The sequence below is a fragment of the Lynx canadensis genome, chromosome C1, assembly GCF_007474595.2.
Source record: "Lynx canadensis isolate LIC74 chromosome C1, mLynCan4.pri.v2, whole genome shotgun sequence".
Classification (NCBI taxonomy): Eukaryota; Metazoa; Chordata; class Mammalia; order Carnivora; family Felidae; genus Lynx; species Lynx canadensis.
The window spans coordinates 93,446,467-93,463,909 of record NC_044310.1 but is presented as its reverse complement, the minus strand read 5'-3'; the positions used below and the strand labels follow the sequence as shown (position 1 = coordinate 93,463,909).

General features: G+C 42.9%; 1 protein-coding gene across 2 annotated transcripts in view; it reads right to left on the bottom strand.

Moving 5' to 3' along the window:
• The window catches only part of AHCYL1 (adenosylhomocysteinase like 1), a 38,554-nt gene that overhangs the window by 2,090 nt on the left and 19,021 nt on the right, over nt 1–17,443 (bottom strand). Inside the window, exons 2-16 of one of the 2 annotated variants that reach the window (XM_030325097.1) lie at nt 12,324–12,435; nt 9,683–9,826; nt 8,579–8,679; nt 8,065–8,167; nt 6,599–6,693; nt 5,923–6,029; nt 4,988–5,104; nt 4,684–4,747; nt 3,789–3,877; nt 3,354–3,424; nt 2,897–2,991; nt 2,711–2,809; nt 2,251–2,319; nt 1,728–1,806; nt 498–618 (exon numbers count right to left, since the gene is read on the bottom strand). In XM_030325097.1, the coding sequence (XP_030180957.1) occupies nt 498–618; nt 1,728–1,806; nt 2,251–2,319; nt 2,711–2,809; nt 2,897–2,991; nt 3,354–3,424; nt 3,789–3,877; nt 4,684–4,747; nt 4,988–5,104; nt 5,923–6,029; nt 6,599–6,693; nt 8,065–8,167; nt 8,579–8,679; nt 9,683–9,826; nt 12,324–12,435 (1,466 nt within the window). Of the gene's footprint in view, nt 1–493; nt 619–1,727; nt 1,807–2,250; nt 2,320–2,710; nt 2,810–2,896; nt 2,992–3,353; nt 3,425–3,788; nt 3,878–4,683; nt 4,748–4,987; nt 5,105–5,922; nt 6,030–6,598; nt 6,694–8,064; nt 8,168–8,578; nt 8,680–9,682; nt 9,827–12,323; nt 12,436–17,443 lie in introns of those variants that run through there. The other variant, XM_030325098.1, reaches the window with a different exon arrangement.

Sequence of the window (17,443 nt, the reverse complement as noted above, 5' to 3'; positions counted from 1 at the left end):
AGCACTTGTGTCTTCCACATTGAGAGATCCAAGAGAAAAATCTGAAACAGGGGACACTCCCCAGGGTCCTTCCCCAGCCCCAGCTGGGATCCCTAAAGCCGTTCCCCAGGGATCATTCTTCCCTGTGCTTCCACAGGGCTTATGACAGTGCCACCTCTGGTTTCATTTCCTGCTCCCTGAAAACATAAGCCAGTGGTTTTCAACCCCGACTGTATATTAGATTAATCTAGGGAGTTTTTATCAAATAAGTCTGGGCCCCAAGCCAGACAAAATGTATCAGACTGTCAGGGAGTGAGGCCCAAGCTTCCCAACTCTAGAAAACCCTTACTCCTTATATCTACCACTAGATAACACAATTTCTCTGCCTATCTTGTTAGGTCGGAGCAGAGTTCTTATACTCTTCAAAATCAGGCACAACACTTTATTTAAGAAAGCCAGCTAACCTGCTTGGTTTAATACTGCGTAAAAGAGCTTTTCACTTGGTTTTCCCAAGTTACCTGTAATAATTGGGTTTGAATGGCCCATTTTTGTTGAGTCCCAGATATTTTGCTTGGTCATCTGTCAGCTCTGTCAGGTGGGCATCAAATGATGGCAGGTGCAAGCTGGCAACATACTCATCTAGGAAGAACACAGTGATGGGGGAGCAGACCCCATTTCAACCTGCCTCTCAGAACATAACCTCCCCCTATTTTCATCTGAAGCTTTTTGAGAAAGAGGACAAGGAATGGAATAACTGCAAGCATCTACAACTCAAAATATTTGCTTAAAGAGCCCTCAAAGTTGCCTTTTTTGGCAGGGTACCCCCCCGAACATCCAGAGTGTGTTCAGAAAGGCATTTGCCAGGGTAACAAAATGGGGTGGGCTTGTACCTCTGCATCCTTCTCTGGCAAAGCTTCTGGCTTTACCCCAGTGGCCAACATGCTATGTATCACTCTCATCTTCCTGCAACAACTTCTTTAACTGAATTACACTCAAACTACAGAACAAAGTAGACACCGGTAGCTCAAAAGACCTTTGTGTCATTAAGATTTATTTAGAATAACATCCATAAGGGCCTTGAATTTTAGGATCATGGATTTCTAAGGCAGCTGGTGCAAATTTATTACTCTTCCCTGGATAAACTTCCTGGGCTTTTATGAATATGAATTAAAGAAAAAAACTCAATCTGTTGGAGGAGATGAGAGCGAGAGGTCTTTCAGCTTTAATCAAGGGGACAGGGGCTGATCAATTATAGATGGGAGGTGGGCATCACTATTCAAGAAGGGAAAGAATCAGAGAGGACGTGTTTTCCATATGAACGCAACACAGCTGTCCCCTAGAATCTCAGAGGTTGCATTATTTACACAGAGGATGGACAATAAAACCTAGATTTGTTTCTGTTTCTCTCATCTTGGTCCCAGGCTGAAGTCACTAGTGGTAGGAATTTTACTGAACTTCATAAGGCTACTCAGACTAAGAGCATCTACCCTAAACCACCATGCTAAACACTTAGGCTCGTTAGTTGTAATTCTTACTACAATTCTGCACTGTATGTATTACTCTCACTTTATTGATGAAGAAACTGAGGCCCGTAGCGATTAGAACTTGTCCCAAGGTCCAGAAACCATGAGAGGTTAGGATGGGGATTACAACTGTGACTCTAAATCTAATACTTTTCATGATAATCATTTCACCAAACCATTCAAGAGTCTGAAGATCGGTACAGGTTCCTACTGTTTCTCACTCACCCATCTTCTTAGGAAGCAGGTATACGTCTTGTTTGTATCGTCCCTCAGGTGCATTATAGAGTTCTATCAGTGCCAAAGCCTAGGTTGAGAGAAGAGGGTGAAAAAACACAGAAACACTTCTTAGACAGGGACACAAAAACAAAACTAGATGTAACAGGGTCTTGGGTAAGTACTACAGTGATGTATCATAGTGACAGCACCCAGGACTTGGCCTGTAATAACCACCACCATACATCGTAAAAGGATTTGCTGCTGTTTTTGTTTAGTTCCTAATAAAAGAACAGACTAAATACAACTAAGCCAGAACACTACATTCTCAGCTAACACAGCCAACTTAAAGGGACACAAACTCCAAGTCTGCCTGACTGAAGACTCTCTTCTACACTCGAGAAAGCCTGTCTTGCCCACCCACGACCTGAAACGTGTTGAAAAGAACATAGCAGGGCACACTCTCATCGGAACTATGCCCGAGGCCCCGTCCCACTAATCCCAGGGCAGGAGAAGCAGGCATTTAGTCACATACCTGTGTTGTGGCTGTGATTGACAGAACAAAGGTGGGAACTGTGGAGCAGCTCAAATTGAGCAGACGACCCTGGAAAGGTAAGAGAGCCCTGGGATGAGTTTTGCTCCCCTTCGGGTTTCAGATTCCAGGGTCATCCAAGTTAAGCAAATGCAACTCAGATGGTAGAGAAAGCATTACAGTTCCAGATCAGGACTCGAGATTTTATCTTATTTTCTTAAGTCCATTGGAGTAAGACAAATGAAGAATGAGCTGTGGTCAGGAAAGAGTATGTTACTTGGGAAAAGGTAGGTATTTTTTTGAGTGGTTCTATGTTAGGGACCAGAAAATGTACGAAGGAGATCTGTATCCAATGACAGAGTTCAGGGAAACATGGCATAACATTTCCTCCCTGCCCCTCCTCCTGCCGCAGATCTAACTACGGTGCCTGTGCCGCACTGCCAAAGCCCTTCCGAGTGCATACCTCTGCCAGGAGGACGACACGTTTGCCATCTGGCCAAATGACATGGTCCACCTGAGAACGCACTCGCTCCCATGTCAGCTCTGGAGTGCGGAGGCTGGTCTGAAAGGAAGACAGCACAGTTGACTGTGGCTCTAATGGAAGGAAGGGGAAAAAGGCCTTGCGGTCAATGAATGAGAGAAACCATACCACATCAATTTCCGTGTTGGAGTGGCCCATATTGCACACGATACAACTGTTTTTCATGCGGTCCAAGTGCTCCCGTGTCACTACATTCTTATTTCCTAAAAATAAAGGGAGAGCGGCTGAAGGAGATGTTGAGCAACAAAGGTACCAACCGGCTTTCAGTAGAAGATGGGAAAGAGGAGTTTCGCTGCATGAAAGGGCATGTATACTCTGTGAGAAAAGTGCTGCATAACTGCTCTTCAGGCTCACTGATTTGGTTTTAAGATTCAACTGTATAAAAAGCCATCAGGGAAAAAGTCTCTTTGTTCTGGAAAACACTGAGGTTCTGATCGCTTATTCTAGTTCTGAGACTTCTACTCCAAGCACAGGCCTCCCCTACTTTATGTGACGGTCAGACCATTTTCACGATCTGGCCTCAGAGTTACCACTCCTCCACGCACCTCAGAGCACGGACACTTACCCGTGCAAGTTATTACGACATCAACTTGCCGGATGACTTCATTTAGCTTTACAACCCTGAACCCATCCATGCTGGAAGAAAAGGAAGGAACATTATGAGCAAAGCAAGGAAGCAGTGGGACAGAAGCTGGTCACAAAATGAGACTGCTAAATTCCCTTGCAAAGTCAGGTCCAGGGCTACCTCACAGGATGATAAGTGACAAGCTGTGCTAAACTACAGACTGGCCTCTTCAGACTCCCCAAGACTCCATTCAGGAAGGGAAAATGCCAAGAAGCTCCCGGAGTGCCCTGGGATTACAATGGAGGGAACAGAGCCATCCTAGCCTTCTCTTCCTCTGAGAGATTTCTGCAAGGAATGGTTAATACGATCCATCATGAACTCTCAGAAGCACGAAGTACTGGGGTCAATCTAATCGTATCACCACTCTGTTCTTACCAGGCCTGCAGAGCACAGATGGGGTCGATTTCTGTGATGTAGACAATCGCTCCAAGGGCCTTGAGAGCAGCACAGCAGCCCTTTCCCACCTGCAGCACGTAAGAAAGAAGTTGGGGTGACAGGTCCATCACGGCATGGGTACTGGGGCAGGTAGGCTCTTCGGGAGATGGGGATGAACCTCCCTGAAATCACCATCTAGTAAGCCCTTGCGGGGATGCTCCAATCCAAGCAGAGCAGAAACAGATCCAGATTATGCTGTGACCCTTAGTCAGAGAGGTGATTTAGCGGACACTCACATTTCATAGCAAGGGCTGGGGCTTGGGATGGTAAAAGAAATCAGGAGATCAAATAGGTGTTACCATTAGGAAAACAAGACCAAGGAAGAGCAACTGTAACCTCTCCTATCTTAGTCCAGAAAAACTTGATTAACTCTCATCTAAGATGCATCTAACTCAAGGAAAGCCCAGCAGCTCGGGGAACTTCCGTGGGTCACAGATGACAACAAAATCTCCTTCACCTTTTCTAGTTTACAGATAATCAACTATGTATCACTTTGGGTCCCACCCTTCACTCCAATACCAGGGCACTTGTGTGGCTAAAATGCTACATATTCACTCAAATTAAGTCTCATAAAAAGTAACTGTTATGGGGGGGAGGGGGCGGGTGATGCCCACATTCCATTCTACAAGACAACGCGGTGAGATCTGAAGATTCGATTCATTTTGTGCATCTCTATTCCTAAGTCTGAATAAAACACTTTTGCTATTATTTTGAGATACGTTATCTAAAAGCATGTTTTAACCTCACAGCAGTGACCATCCTGACAGCACAAATCTCCTGCACTCAACATTTCTGGTAAGTCTACGAAAAGACACACTCAGGCCCAGCTATTTACCTCACCATAGCCACACACCACCACTTGTTTCCCACCAAACATCACATCTGTGGTCCTCTTCAGGCTGTGGAAAACAGACAAGGGCTCAACTTAAACATTATTAGCCCAAACACAGTCCCTCTGCACACAATTAAAAGAACTCTGGCTGGAAGCTGCCTGGGCTTGGTATGAAATGGACCCCTCTGACAAACCTTTAAAGCCAAAGGAAGACCACGGGACAAGACTGGAGTGGTATCAGATTAACACTGCAACCCAACCCAGATCTGTCCCCTGTAAGTCTGAGTATCTCTACATTTCAACTCACCCATCCAAAATGGACTCTCGGCAGCAGTACAAGTTATCAAACTTCTGTTTGGTAACAGAATCATTGACATTCATGGCCGGAACACAGAGCTTCCCAGCTTTGGAGAGCTGATATAGCCTAAAGGGAGAAGAAGCCACAAAAACAAACAAAAACAAAGTTAGCTGATGAAACAATATGCAGCAAAATCTGCCTAATTCTCTTCAAGCTTCATGCTGCCCTCCCCAAGGACATTAGTAACCAAGATCATTTCCTTGTCATCCCTCCTCGCACTTCTTTTCATTTTCTCTCCCCCTTAGCCCTCCCCCCCCTTTTTTTGGAAGGGAAAAAAACCCCTTTCCATTGAAGAAATTTACTTCTCTTCCATAAAAGGGGATGTATTTCCTTAGACCAGCATTTTCTCAATATATATAAAAAAACATGCCCACCCCTGATAAACAAAGATTATCAATGACTCTGCTTTGGTTCCCTCCATGTGCGTGTGTGAGCATGTGCGATGTGCTCCCAACTGAGAAACACTCTTTTAGATAGAGATCTTTTAGATTTTCCGACAAGCCAAGAATATTTTGCCCAGTTTTGCTTTTTGTAGTGTGTATAATGTATACTTTTACAATAGGATTTTTTTTTTATATTTCAAATAAAAAATTATAATACAATATTGAATACAGTTTTTCCAGATATATTCACTCCCTATACCTCCCAGCGTTGGCTGAGACTCACAGTGGGTTAAGTGGGAAAGAAAAATGTGTGAACGAGAACCTGAGATAACTTCCTCTTAGGGCCTCCTGGATTCTTCAAAAGGAAAACTCAGAAGTTTTATCTAATGAAGATACTCCCAATTTAGTTACAAGTCTGAAACACAGCCCTAAAGCCTGACAGAGACCAGAAGAATTTGCTGAGGCAAGAACACAAGGGGCAGCTACTCCAGAATCTGTTACCTGTGAACACCAGTCACGCTCTCTTCCACAATGCCTCGGATCTTCTTAAACACGTTTGGATACTTCTTATAAACCCAGTGGGTTAAGTCTCCCCCATCATCCAGGATCTATAGAACAGCCAGAAGACTTCTATGGGCATTCAGGCTGCTAGAGCTGGGGGGAACTTTGAACCCACTTTCTGTACTAGTAAGAGAGCCCTGTATGTTTTGGAAGAGCACTCCTCAGAGCTCCTTAGAGCAGGTTTAGACAGTGGAAACACAGTCAAATTTGTCGGTGTAAATGGTTAAAAGGATTCCTAAGTTTGTTCTTGGCTAGAGGGAAGAGTATTAGGCTAATCATAGACTCGTTTTTAGTCTAGAGTCTTGAAATATATAACTCCTTGGAATGCAAAAGGAGAGCTGGGGCAGGAAGGAAAGAAACCAGAATCCTATTCCAAAGAGGTACCACATTACTTCTTTCTATTTCTTTCTGCTGTGTTTGAGCCACACGTGTTCACTTTAGTCTTACCCTTCCCCCACCTTTCCATTCAGTACTCCGACCCATTCTGAATAGGTTATCAAGCAACAAAGTAAGTGCATGAAGAACAAACATCCAAAACATATTTAGGGAACCATGCTTTGAGGGAAAAAAGGAAACAAATCTGTGGTCAAAGTGTAGGATGAATATGTATCATTACCATGTTAGCTTGCCAACCATCCATGTTCACACAGCGGTCAATACACCACCAGAAGTCATCTTCCGACTCGCCCTTCCAAGCAAACACTGCAACTCCTGTAGGGATGGGAACAAATCAGCTGACTCCTCCTTCCGGGAGTTCCCTATACCAATACCACTTTCTGAGATCCACGTGAAGAGAAAAAGGCTACAGAACCTATGTTGGAAAGGAAACAACTTCGAAGGGGCAAAAAGTCAAAAGAGCACCTTTAGTTGAGGAATCGGTAATGAATTTAAGAGATTTTTGTTTTAAAAATATTTTAGAACCTTAAAATGTTATTCTCTTTGGCCAATTTCACACTTGGAACTCTGTCCTAAGGAGATAAAATGAAGTGGGAATTAAAATAAAGTTGTTCACTGGAACATTATTCGTATTAGCAAATATCTTAAAACAACCTAAATGTTTAACATGAGTATTGATAGTGAAGTAAAACCATGTGGCCATATGATTATTACAAATGATGCTGTCAAGTTTTCAGTGACATGGAAAACTACTTCTGAAAATGTTGTATTTTAGGTTATAAAATTGTATACGTACAGAGATTTATTTATCTCTGTAAAAAGTGAACTGAAAAAAGGAAAAAATGTGTCAAATATCCCTGTGTACTAGGATTATTATTATTATTATTTTGGAAACTCCTCTAAATTTTCTGCAATAAACACCAGAAAAAGGTAAACAAGGAAAACAGAACTATTATAAAATTGCTGAGGATCTCAAGGAGACAGGAGGTCCTTCAAGAAACTTCATGGTTCTGGAACGCCTGGGTGGCTCAGTTGGTTAAGCCTCCAACTTCGGCTCAGGTCATGATCTCATAGTTTGTGGCTTCGAGTTCCACATTGGGCCCTGTGCTGACAGCTCAGATCCTGGAGCCTGCTTTGCATTCTGTGTCTCCCTCTCTCTGCCCCTTCCCACTCATGCTCTGCCCTTCCCTCTCTCAAAAATAAATAAACATTAAAAAAAAAAATTTCATGGTGGTTTTCTTCTGAACATTTTAACAATAAAAATTGTTTTATGCTTAAATGAACTTACAAGCAGTCGACAATTTTTCAATGAACTACTAATACAGAAGGCACTCCTTAACTTGTGTTCTCTCAAAAGTGATGAGCCTTTGGTGAAAAAAGACCAGCTGAACTTGTATACCTCACACAGTTGAATACTCTTCTTTGTTCACTTAACATTACAATTAAGCATTTCCCCATGTAATTAAGATTCTTTTCAAGGGTTGGTCATTCTTAATGACCATATGATATTTCATCACGGATATGGACCTTCATTTTATTACCCATTTTCTTCCTGTCGATATTCTTAATACCCTCCAAATTTTACAGCCCCTGGACATACATGATACTGTAAGGACTATTTTAATACATAAATACTACATTTAGATAATTATTTTGAGGCAAAGGTGGTGAAAGAGCCGAACTTACCAGCCTCAGCCAGTGCTGCGGCCACTTCATTCTGAGTGGAGTAGATGTTGCAAGCAGACCAGCGGCACTGGGCCCCCAGGGCACAGAGTGTCTCAATCAACACCTATGCAGATAGGGAGCAAGAAAGGGTGAGAAAGAGGAGGGCCAGATAGGAGTGGCATGTGTGGGAACAGTACGGGCAACTCTGCAGCAACCTAGCCGCACTGTGACATTACAGAAGGTATAATCCAGCGAGGCAGCACACTGGCATCTAACTTCACCCAAAAGATGTGCTCCTAAAAGTCATTACATTTTCCTAACAATCATGTTTTTGCAACTCTAGATCTCCCGAAGTCAGGTTATGATTATACGTATGTATACAAAGACGAAAACCCCATTATTGGGTAACAGGAGGCCCCACCTGATGGTCATTTGCATTTTGAGACTGGATAGATAGGGAAGGAAAAGCAAGTAAAAAGAGTTTGTTTTTTTTCTCCTCATCACGAGTCCCTCCTTTTTCTCCCAGCAAACTCACCGCTGTCTGGGCTGTGATGTGTGTACAGCCCACTATTTTAGCACCAGCCAAGGGCTTCTCCCCCTGAGCACGTTTCCTGAGTGAAATCAGAGCAGACATGTCTGTGAAAGAACAGAGGATTTGAGCCAGGCCTGCACCAGCAATATCACCAATTCCTGCCCCAGCAACATCTAGGGCTGGTCTGTATCTGTTGAGATATCGCAAGATAAGGCAGAAAAACTCTAAGTATATTTCCTCGATGAATTGGCAGCTTCAACAGCAGAACAACAGTGGGGAGCTGCCAGCCAATCACCTGGAATTTCTTTTTCACTGTTTCAGCCTTGTGTACAGAGGGCTGAATGGAGAATGAAGTAACTTCTCAAATCTGATCCAAATGGAGGGTGAGTCTCCTCATTCATTTGGGAGGAGGGGGAAATGGTTATGGCAGTGGCTAATGGGCTCCTATATATAATCATCAGACCAGGAAGGAAGACTTCACCCTCAGCAGACGAGCACTTGTTTCTCTCTGCTACCGAAGCCCATTCTGTCAGTCTGTCTGGTTTCTGTACTACCCCCTCCCAGTACAGAGCATGCCTGTAGTGGGAAAGCAACAAGAGTAAAAAGACTGTACCAGGAATGGGGTCGGTGAGGAAACCAAATTTAACTGTCAGTCACTTTTACTCTAGCTCCAGCAGAGGGTGCTCAGGACCAGAGACCGAAGGAGACCCTAGGCGACCACATCCTTAGCTGAAAACCCTCCCACATTTGCCGCTTCTGGGAAATGTGGGTCTCTGAGATTGGCAGCTATGGTAGGATCCCGCAGAACTAACCACCGTGTAGTGTTCTGGGACTTGCTGACTCCACAGGCAGATCTCCGAATATGGTGTCATGGGGGAGGAAAACAGAAACTACACTGTGTAATTACTATGTGCTGAGAACAGGAAGCAAGGAGAACAAGAACCCTGAGGCTCCGGCTCCAACAGAGAGATCTGCTTGTACAAGAATCCGGAACACTGAACGTTCCCAGAGGATTTTTCAAGTTAATTTTCAAGTGTGAAGTTGTCTATGGATCCTGATGACCAGCAAATGGGTTGCTTCTGGTCCCCTACCACTCCCTTTCTTTACCTTGCTCAGCAATCTCAATCTCCCGGCGTCCAAATTCTGCCTGCTTGATGTTCTTCACACAGAAATTGCTGCTGCCCTTGGAGTTGGTTTGCTGCTTCTCTCGGGGGGAAACCTCATCATCAGAGCTATCTGTGTAGGACGCAGCTGGAGCCAGAAGAGAAAGAAACAAGGATAGGAGAACCTCAATAGCCCCCAACTCCACAAAGCACACTCCCCAAAGGACTCATTTAAGTGAAGTGAACTCTTAACTGCGGCCATCTTTTACGTCACCCTCAGCCCTACTCCTCCAGAATAACAGAGGAATGCGATTGTTGGGGATCTTTCAGTGTTGTGGCCCCTCTATCCACCCTGATGATACTGTGCCATTACTGCTTGTAACAAGAAGCTACTGATCCCAATTCTGCACCAGCCCTCGTGAATCCCAAGATAACAGGGGCACCTGGTCCCAACCTGGACTGGAATCAGACATGGCAAAAATGGAAGAATAACTTAGGGCATATAAGGAATGCAATTTCTGTAGATCACTGGTTTTCAAACTGAAGCATCTAAAGCACTCATCAGAATTACATGGAAGGTCAAAATACAAATGGCTAGGCCCCACCGCCAGAAATTCCCATTCAGTAGGTCTCAGATAGGACCCAAGAATTAGCATTTCTAACAAGTTCCCAGCTGTTGCTGACAGTGCTGTTCAGAAAACCACATTCACAGAACCACTAATACGGATGACAGCGACAAGAAAATCTTACAAGGGATTTTATACTAGGTTGTGCTCAAAGAATACAGAGAAGGAAAGAAAGGACTCAGAAGGTGAGCAGCTCTGGTTCTACTGTCAGCCCTAAGATCCCTCAAGATGTTCAACATTAAAAAAGCAGCTTCATATAAAGGCTAAAAATGTCCTTTCAGACAGATATGCAGGAAGGCATATAATAATCACTCCCCGACTGTTAAATCACCTCTTTCTTCTCTGAATCGAGTATTTCCTGATCTTGATCTCAGCCGGTATGTCAGGTCTCTCACTGTCTCCTACATACTACTTGCTAACACAAATACTCCTAAAGGTATCTGTTCCACTAGAGCAGTTTAACTGTATCACAAAGTTTTTAAAAATGCCCTGACAGGTTCCTGTTAACACATGGCCGTCAAGATCTTTGAGGACTTCGTTAAAGCTTTCTTCACTCACTCCTTTCTTTCTCTTTTAACTCAGCCTTTCACAATTAATTCTTTCTTAGCTGTGATCAGCCCGTTTATGACCCCAGTCTTTTGTACCTGTCACTCCAAGACACCTTTTGTTTATGACAGCCATTATATTTGGAACCTTTTCTTGTACACAGGCCCACAGCGACTCTGTATATTCATTTATTTCAGTACTTAACCCTGTGTACCACCCTTTGTTCTCATCTGCCTATCTTATTTACACTGGGTTATCAGCGGCACAGAACAAAAGGACAAGTTTTTAAAAATGTGTTTACTTGTTTGTTTTTTCACATTCCTTTTACCTTGAGCCCAGTCCTTAATGTTGATACCATAGGGGTGCCTGGGGGGCTCAGTCAGTTGAGCACTGGACTCTTGATTTCAGCTCAGGTCACGCTTCTCACAGTTCCTGAGATCAAGCCCCACATCAGGCTCTGTGCTGACAGAGTGGAGCCTGCTTGGGATTCTCTCTCTCTTTCTCTTTCTCTCTGCCCCTCCCCTGCTCATGCTCACATGCTCTCTCTCAAAATAAATAAATAAGCTTAAAAAAAATAACAATACCATACAAATAGTATTCTGGCAAAAGTCAACAAATGGGTTTTGGTACAAATCCTTTTGTAGACACTAACGGCAATCTATGACCTTGGGCAAGCCTCTGAACCTCTTGACGATGTTTCCTCAGTTGAAAAATGAGGTGGGCTTAGGTTGGATGTCCCTGTGGATCTTCCAGTACTCAAATCCTAAATTCTATATCTTTTTCCACATTAACTTTCTAGTAGCCCGTCTAAAGTTGAGAAGGGCACAATTAAAAAAAACAAAAGGCTACTTACATAGGGTTAAAATAGGATATGGGAACTAGAAAGAAACAGAACTAGAGACACATTATAGTAGTTTGAACCTTTCCTATTCGAAAGGTTAACAGGGGAGGACACTTCAACATAAAGGGTAACCTAGTGAATGAAAGGAGCCAAAATACTAGTTTTTATTGTCACAATTCAAGCAGTCTTGGAGCCGAGAAAGAAAAAGTCAGGTGGCAGGGTGTATCTTATACAACCAAATTAGAAATTATACTTCCAAAGTACACCTCTTTTTCAAGGCCAGTTCTGTCAGCCAAAATAGAATTGATTTTCTCCCTTTGTACGTGGGCAGATAAACGTGGGAATGGGAACTGGCCCAGTACTACCGACCAGGCACTGGCCACAGACCACACACAGACACGGCCACGCATGGGAAGAGAGTCTCCAGATGACAAAAGCCTCACCAGCTACAAGCCTGGCTGGGGACATTTCCAGTGTTCAACTGCTAATTATCAGCTTTTAGCACAAAGGTGGGAAGTCCTGACATGAGGTCCTTTCAGATTCTAGGTAAGTAAAGGGCAGGGGGTAGAGAACTAGCTTAAGACCGTGCAACAGAGAAGAAAGATCGGAGTGGACTCAGAGCCCGCACTTACCTGAACTGTAGCTGTCGGTGGAGGACTGGGAGATGGAGCGAGACAAAGACCGGCGGCCTGTCTTGGTGGGGAACTTGGTGAACTCTTGCATGTCATCGGCAAACTGGATTTGCTGTAGGAGGAAGACACACACTTGAAAACTTACAACAGGGATGCTATGAAATGTTCCATTTTTTAAGGCCATACATTTCCTTCCCTGAAACCTCAGGTGATCACGTGGCCCCTACCAAGCCAGCAACTCTCCCACCAGAATGAGGGCAGGCAGAAGCTACTTGCGGACTCCTCTCCAAATGCCAATTACTATCTCTTTCCAATTGTTTCAGAACCTTTTGTGGGGGGAGGGGGGCAGAGCTCAAGACCCAGCTTTTTGTACCATCTGTCCAAAATTCACAAGTCCCTCTTCTCACAATCCGTAAAGTTTTATTTCTTCTTACAACCTTGACACATCAAACCCTTCACTCTTCCTCCCAACTCTACCAAAAAACAGGCACCATTTCATAGTGCTTCTGCTCTTTTTCATTTTCCAGAATATAGTCTTGTAGCACATTCTTATCCTGAAATTAGCAGAGGTCTTGTTGTTTGAAAAATTACGGGGATGCCTTGAAATGGTGACGGTGGGTGCCAAGTCGGAGTCCAATCATACCCGTACCTCACAAAGCCAATATAGTGTCCTTAGAACCTGCTACGTCCAGTAAAATGCTGGAATACACTAAAGAAAGCCAAATTAAAAAAATATATGCACACCATAGTAAAATCCAACTAATCAGGACTAATTTAAAGGAAGGAGAAAAGAAATGACTTGGTAAACTCTGTATTCAAAACTTCCTTAAATGAAATACACCAGAACTAGGTAACTGTCTGAAAGATATTTGGAAAACTGGCTTTAAAAAATAGCAAATACAATTAATATTATTTATAGTCAAATTAGCGGATGTTTCTAAAGTATATGAAAACGTTTTCCTCCATTAAATGACTTAAACTTTCCTCCTGAACTCTTATTTAAATTCTGATAAACCCTTCAAGATATAAGAAATAAACTTCAGCCTCCTGAAAAACAGAATGGTTTGAGACTCTGAATTAAGATTCTCCTCTCCTCACAACCTGACTAAATCTGAAAGGTTCCCATGGAGAATCCATTAAGCTAAGTCTTTAGCAGATATCTTTGGAAATGTAAAAGCTATTACAGATTAAAATCTTCTCTCCATAATGCTAGCAACATGGTTATAGCCACTTTGAAGCCAGGAATAGTAAACTCCCCATTTGTTACAGCTGCAAAACATTCCTCTCCTCTGTCACATGTACCTTTGAGATAGGGTAGCATCAGCTGGCAGTAGAAGAATCAGGCTTAAATGTGCAACACAGCAAAATAAATAAGTAAATAAAAGAGACTCGGGCTAAACAACATATATATGGCACTAGAACTTGACTAACAAATATCTTTGTACATCTGAAGCAGCTTTTTCAGTTTAGATGCTAAAACTTTATAGCTTAAATGCCAAAAGCACTAGTTCCTTTCGGGAGGGGCGGGGGGAACCACCTACTCCGTTGAAGTGGCCACAGGTCAGCATCTGCCCTTCTCGATAGGATTTTCCACTGCATGTTCACATGACTTCTGCAGTCAGCAAAGCTAGTTTTACTGAAGAGATTAATCCAAGACCAAGGTAATGACTTTCAACCCAATATGTAGTTCTTTTGGTGGCAGAAAAAATAGAGTCAAGATACCATCAATGGCTTTTAACACTCTCCAAAGGCAGCCCTTCCTCCAACAGCCTTCTTGTTCCTGGCATGGGCAGTCTAGTCGGAAGCTAGTCTTCTCTCTTGGCTGTTATGATTCCCTCCTCTGTTCATCTTTTTTCAAAAGGCTCTGGGCATATTCCCAAACACCACCTACCTGGCGGTGGAGGAGGGAAATGCAGTAACATTTGCAGTTTCTTAAATAAAAAAATAGAGAGGTGGCTGTGGCAAGATAGAACTGTGTTTCTTCAGCAACCTAAGAAGTGACTTAACAGTCATAATCCCACCTTGTATTAATGAAGCTCGTCAGTAGCCTAAAGCTTAGCAAAATCTTACCCATCTAAAAATATTAGACTGTGTTGCAAGCAGCTTACCAATCAGCGCTGTGCCCCATCTCTCAAATCATTAATATGGTGCCTATTTGAAGTGGGCAGCATGTTAATTCAAGCCATGACATGGATGGATGGCTGTCTAGTCTCACAACTCTTTGACACTTTCACTGCTTGTAAATAAGGTAGTCCAGCTCTACAAAGATGCGTGATAACCTGTCTTCTCTCCCACCACCAAACTGCGCAAAGAGATCTGCCCTGCCAGTTCCCACCAGGCCTGCTTGCCCCCCTGGATGTCTTTACAGCTAGTACCCGTCTTCCTTCCGAAGTACTTCCTGGAGTGCCGCTCACCTTCACATTATAAACAAAGACACTGCTGTCAAAAGCAATTTTGGGTATCACAGTTTTCCCTCTAATGAAAACAGATCTCTGTAACAGCCTTCTAATTGGGATGGATTCACTGCATTTACACCCAATACGATCACTTAAGTAAAAACAAAACCCAAAGATGGATTGTTCTGTTTACATTATTTCCTATTGTCATGATTTCTTCCAAACATAATTTTTAGTTGGTATACTTCAGTGTTTCTTCAAAGCTGTATCTATAAGGAAGGCTAGGTCTAAATATGATGCAGAATGGGAAAGAGGGGAGGAGGAAAAAGAGATACAGTAATTGGAAATCCAAAAAGTATCTGATCATCAAAAAGTCCTACATTAAAGAACTATTTGTGTTTGAAGGCTCACCACCCTGTAAACAGCCTTACCCACAACAAGCATGCCAGTATTTCATTCTTGAACTAATATTACATCTGAGAAAGGCTAGAAGGTCAGATTGACCCATTCTCCAAATAGCACATCCAAATACAGAAGTCTACTTGCTGTGCCTTAAAAACTCAATTAAATATCAGGCCAATTTAGTGTGCTATTTCAGAGCACCTTTTCAAAGGGCTCAGTGGGTACAATGGCTGACTCCCTTCAACATGACACTGAAAATGATAAAGAGAAGCTCTACCAAAGAAACAATTTGGGATATGGTACATTCACCACCTAGTGGTTAAGTATGGTGACAAAGTGAGCTGAAAGAATTGCTGTATGTAATTTATCAAGAAAAAGGGATCACAGGCAATCCAAAAGTTATAAGCCTCCAAGGAAGAAAAATTGTTGTATACTACTCAATTTATCCCAACTGATATTTCTTACCATAAGAAGCCGAAAAGCATAAACATTTCTTCCATCTATTCAAGTGTCAAATAGCTTAGCCACACTTTTGTCTCCGGTCCAACCCAATTTTGCTGTCTAGCTCCTGAATCACAGGAAATTAAAAGCCATAGGAATTCCACTATGACACTATGGCCAATGGATGGAGATCAGGAGAATAATCATTATTACATCCTTTTAATCAACACATTTGGCAGGTACCAACTAAGTACCCAGTGGTATTTCAGGAAAGATCTATGAGATGAAATATGCACAATCTGTAGATGTGTTTTGACCGACAGGGTAATGATAACACAAATGGCTGTGAGAGAATTTTACTGCTTCTTAAGAAAGATACTAGATATTGTGGTCTTAACAGCCTTATCTGGATATTGTTTAGCTTAGGCCTCCAAAAATCAGAGGTTAGACGAGACATCTTATTAAACGTATTATTTCACATGCTTATCTAACAGCTTGTCATTTCCTCAGAAAGGTTTCCTCCTAGGGGTGAAGGACTAGACTCAAAGGTAAACAGCAATTATTAGGAAAACAAATCATTAAGAAAGCATAGCTTAGAAGTGAGTAAAGGGATCAGTCTGTCTCAACTGCTGAGGAATATCTGAAGAAGGGCCAGTCAGTACCCCTCCTCCTGGTACACTACTGATTTTCTGAGACATCCCCAAATTTATATAATCTGTTCCAGTGTCTCTTCTAGCATGTTGTGTGTGCAGATTTTTCTGTTTTGAAGTTATGGTCAGCATATTTCTTAGCAACTGAGCAAAAAGATGACTATTAATGAAGCTAGCAATTTTAACAAGTCAATTACTAAGCAATGTATGATGACACCTTCCAGGATTCCTACATCTCTTCCAATCCCTCTTTCACACATCTTCTGGCTAATGTATTCCTTCTCCTACAGATTCTACCCTCATCTGGTCTTTATTCAGAGGAAAGGAAGAGGGTATGGCTGTCAGCCTAAACTAAATAGGTACAAGACTTTTCTCCTTGATACTTACCACTGATCAGTCTGATTCCATTTCAGATGAATCAAAAGAAACAGTTATCAATAAACACCAGCTTTTAAGTACAAGAACTACAGAAGTCTGCACATCTTTCAAACCTCCAATTAGGTAAAAGAAATTTCCCAAAGAAGAAGGGTATCCTCTTCCCAACACTTTGCTCTCAGGTACACCACCAGAAAACAATTTATCTCAAGGGAATCAATCTCAGGCCACAGAGTCAAATCCACAGCCACCTTCAGTCACTTCCATTCCCCAGCGCAGAAACCAGTCTTCTGAGACTCAGCAGGTTTTGGCTGCTCCCTGTCCTCCTTCCCTGTCTCAAGTTTCTTAAGTTCTCAGTTTCCCCAGATGGGGCCTGAGCTTCTGGAGGGGGAGGGAATGGCAAGCTGACTAATCACAGCACGTATCTCCCTCCACCACTCCACTCCTCTCTGGGTAACAGGAGGGTAACAGGATATAATGTGAGTGTGTGCATGCACGCACACACACGCACACTACTAGAATCCAATTCCAGAAGAAATACTCCTTTCAAAAATGGGAATCAAGGGGCGCCTGGGTGGCGCAGTCGGTTAAGCGTCTGACTTCAGCCAGGTCACGATCTCGCGGTCCGTGAGTTCGAGCCCCGCGTCAGGCTCTGGGCTGATGGCTCAGAGCCTGGAGCCTGTTTCTGATTCTGTGTCTCCCTCTCTCTCTGCCCCTCCCCCGTTCATGCTCTGTCTCTCTCTGTCCCAAAAATAAATAAACATTGAAAAAAAAATTTTTAAATAAAAAAAAAATGGGAATCAAGTTAATCTTTCATCAATGTTGGTGGGAGGAAGGGGTGAGGCAATACCAGGGT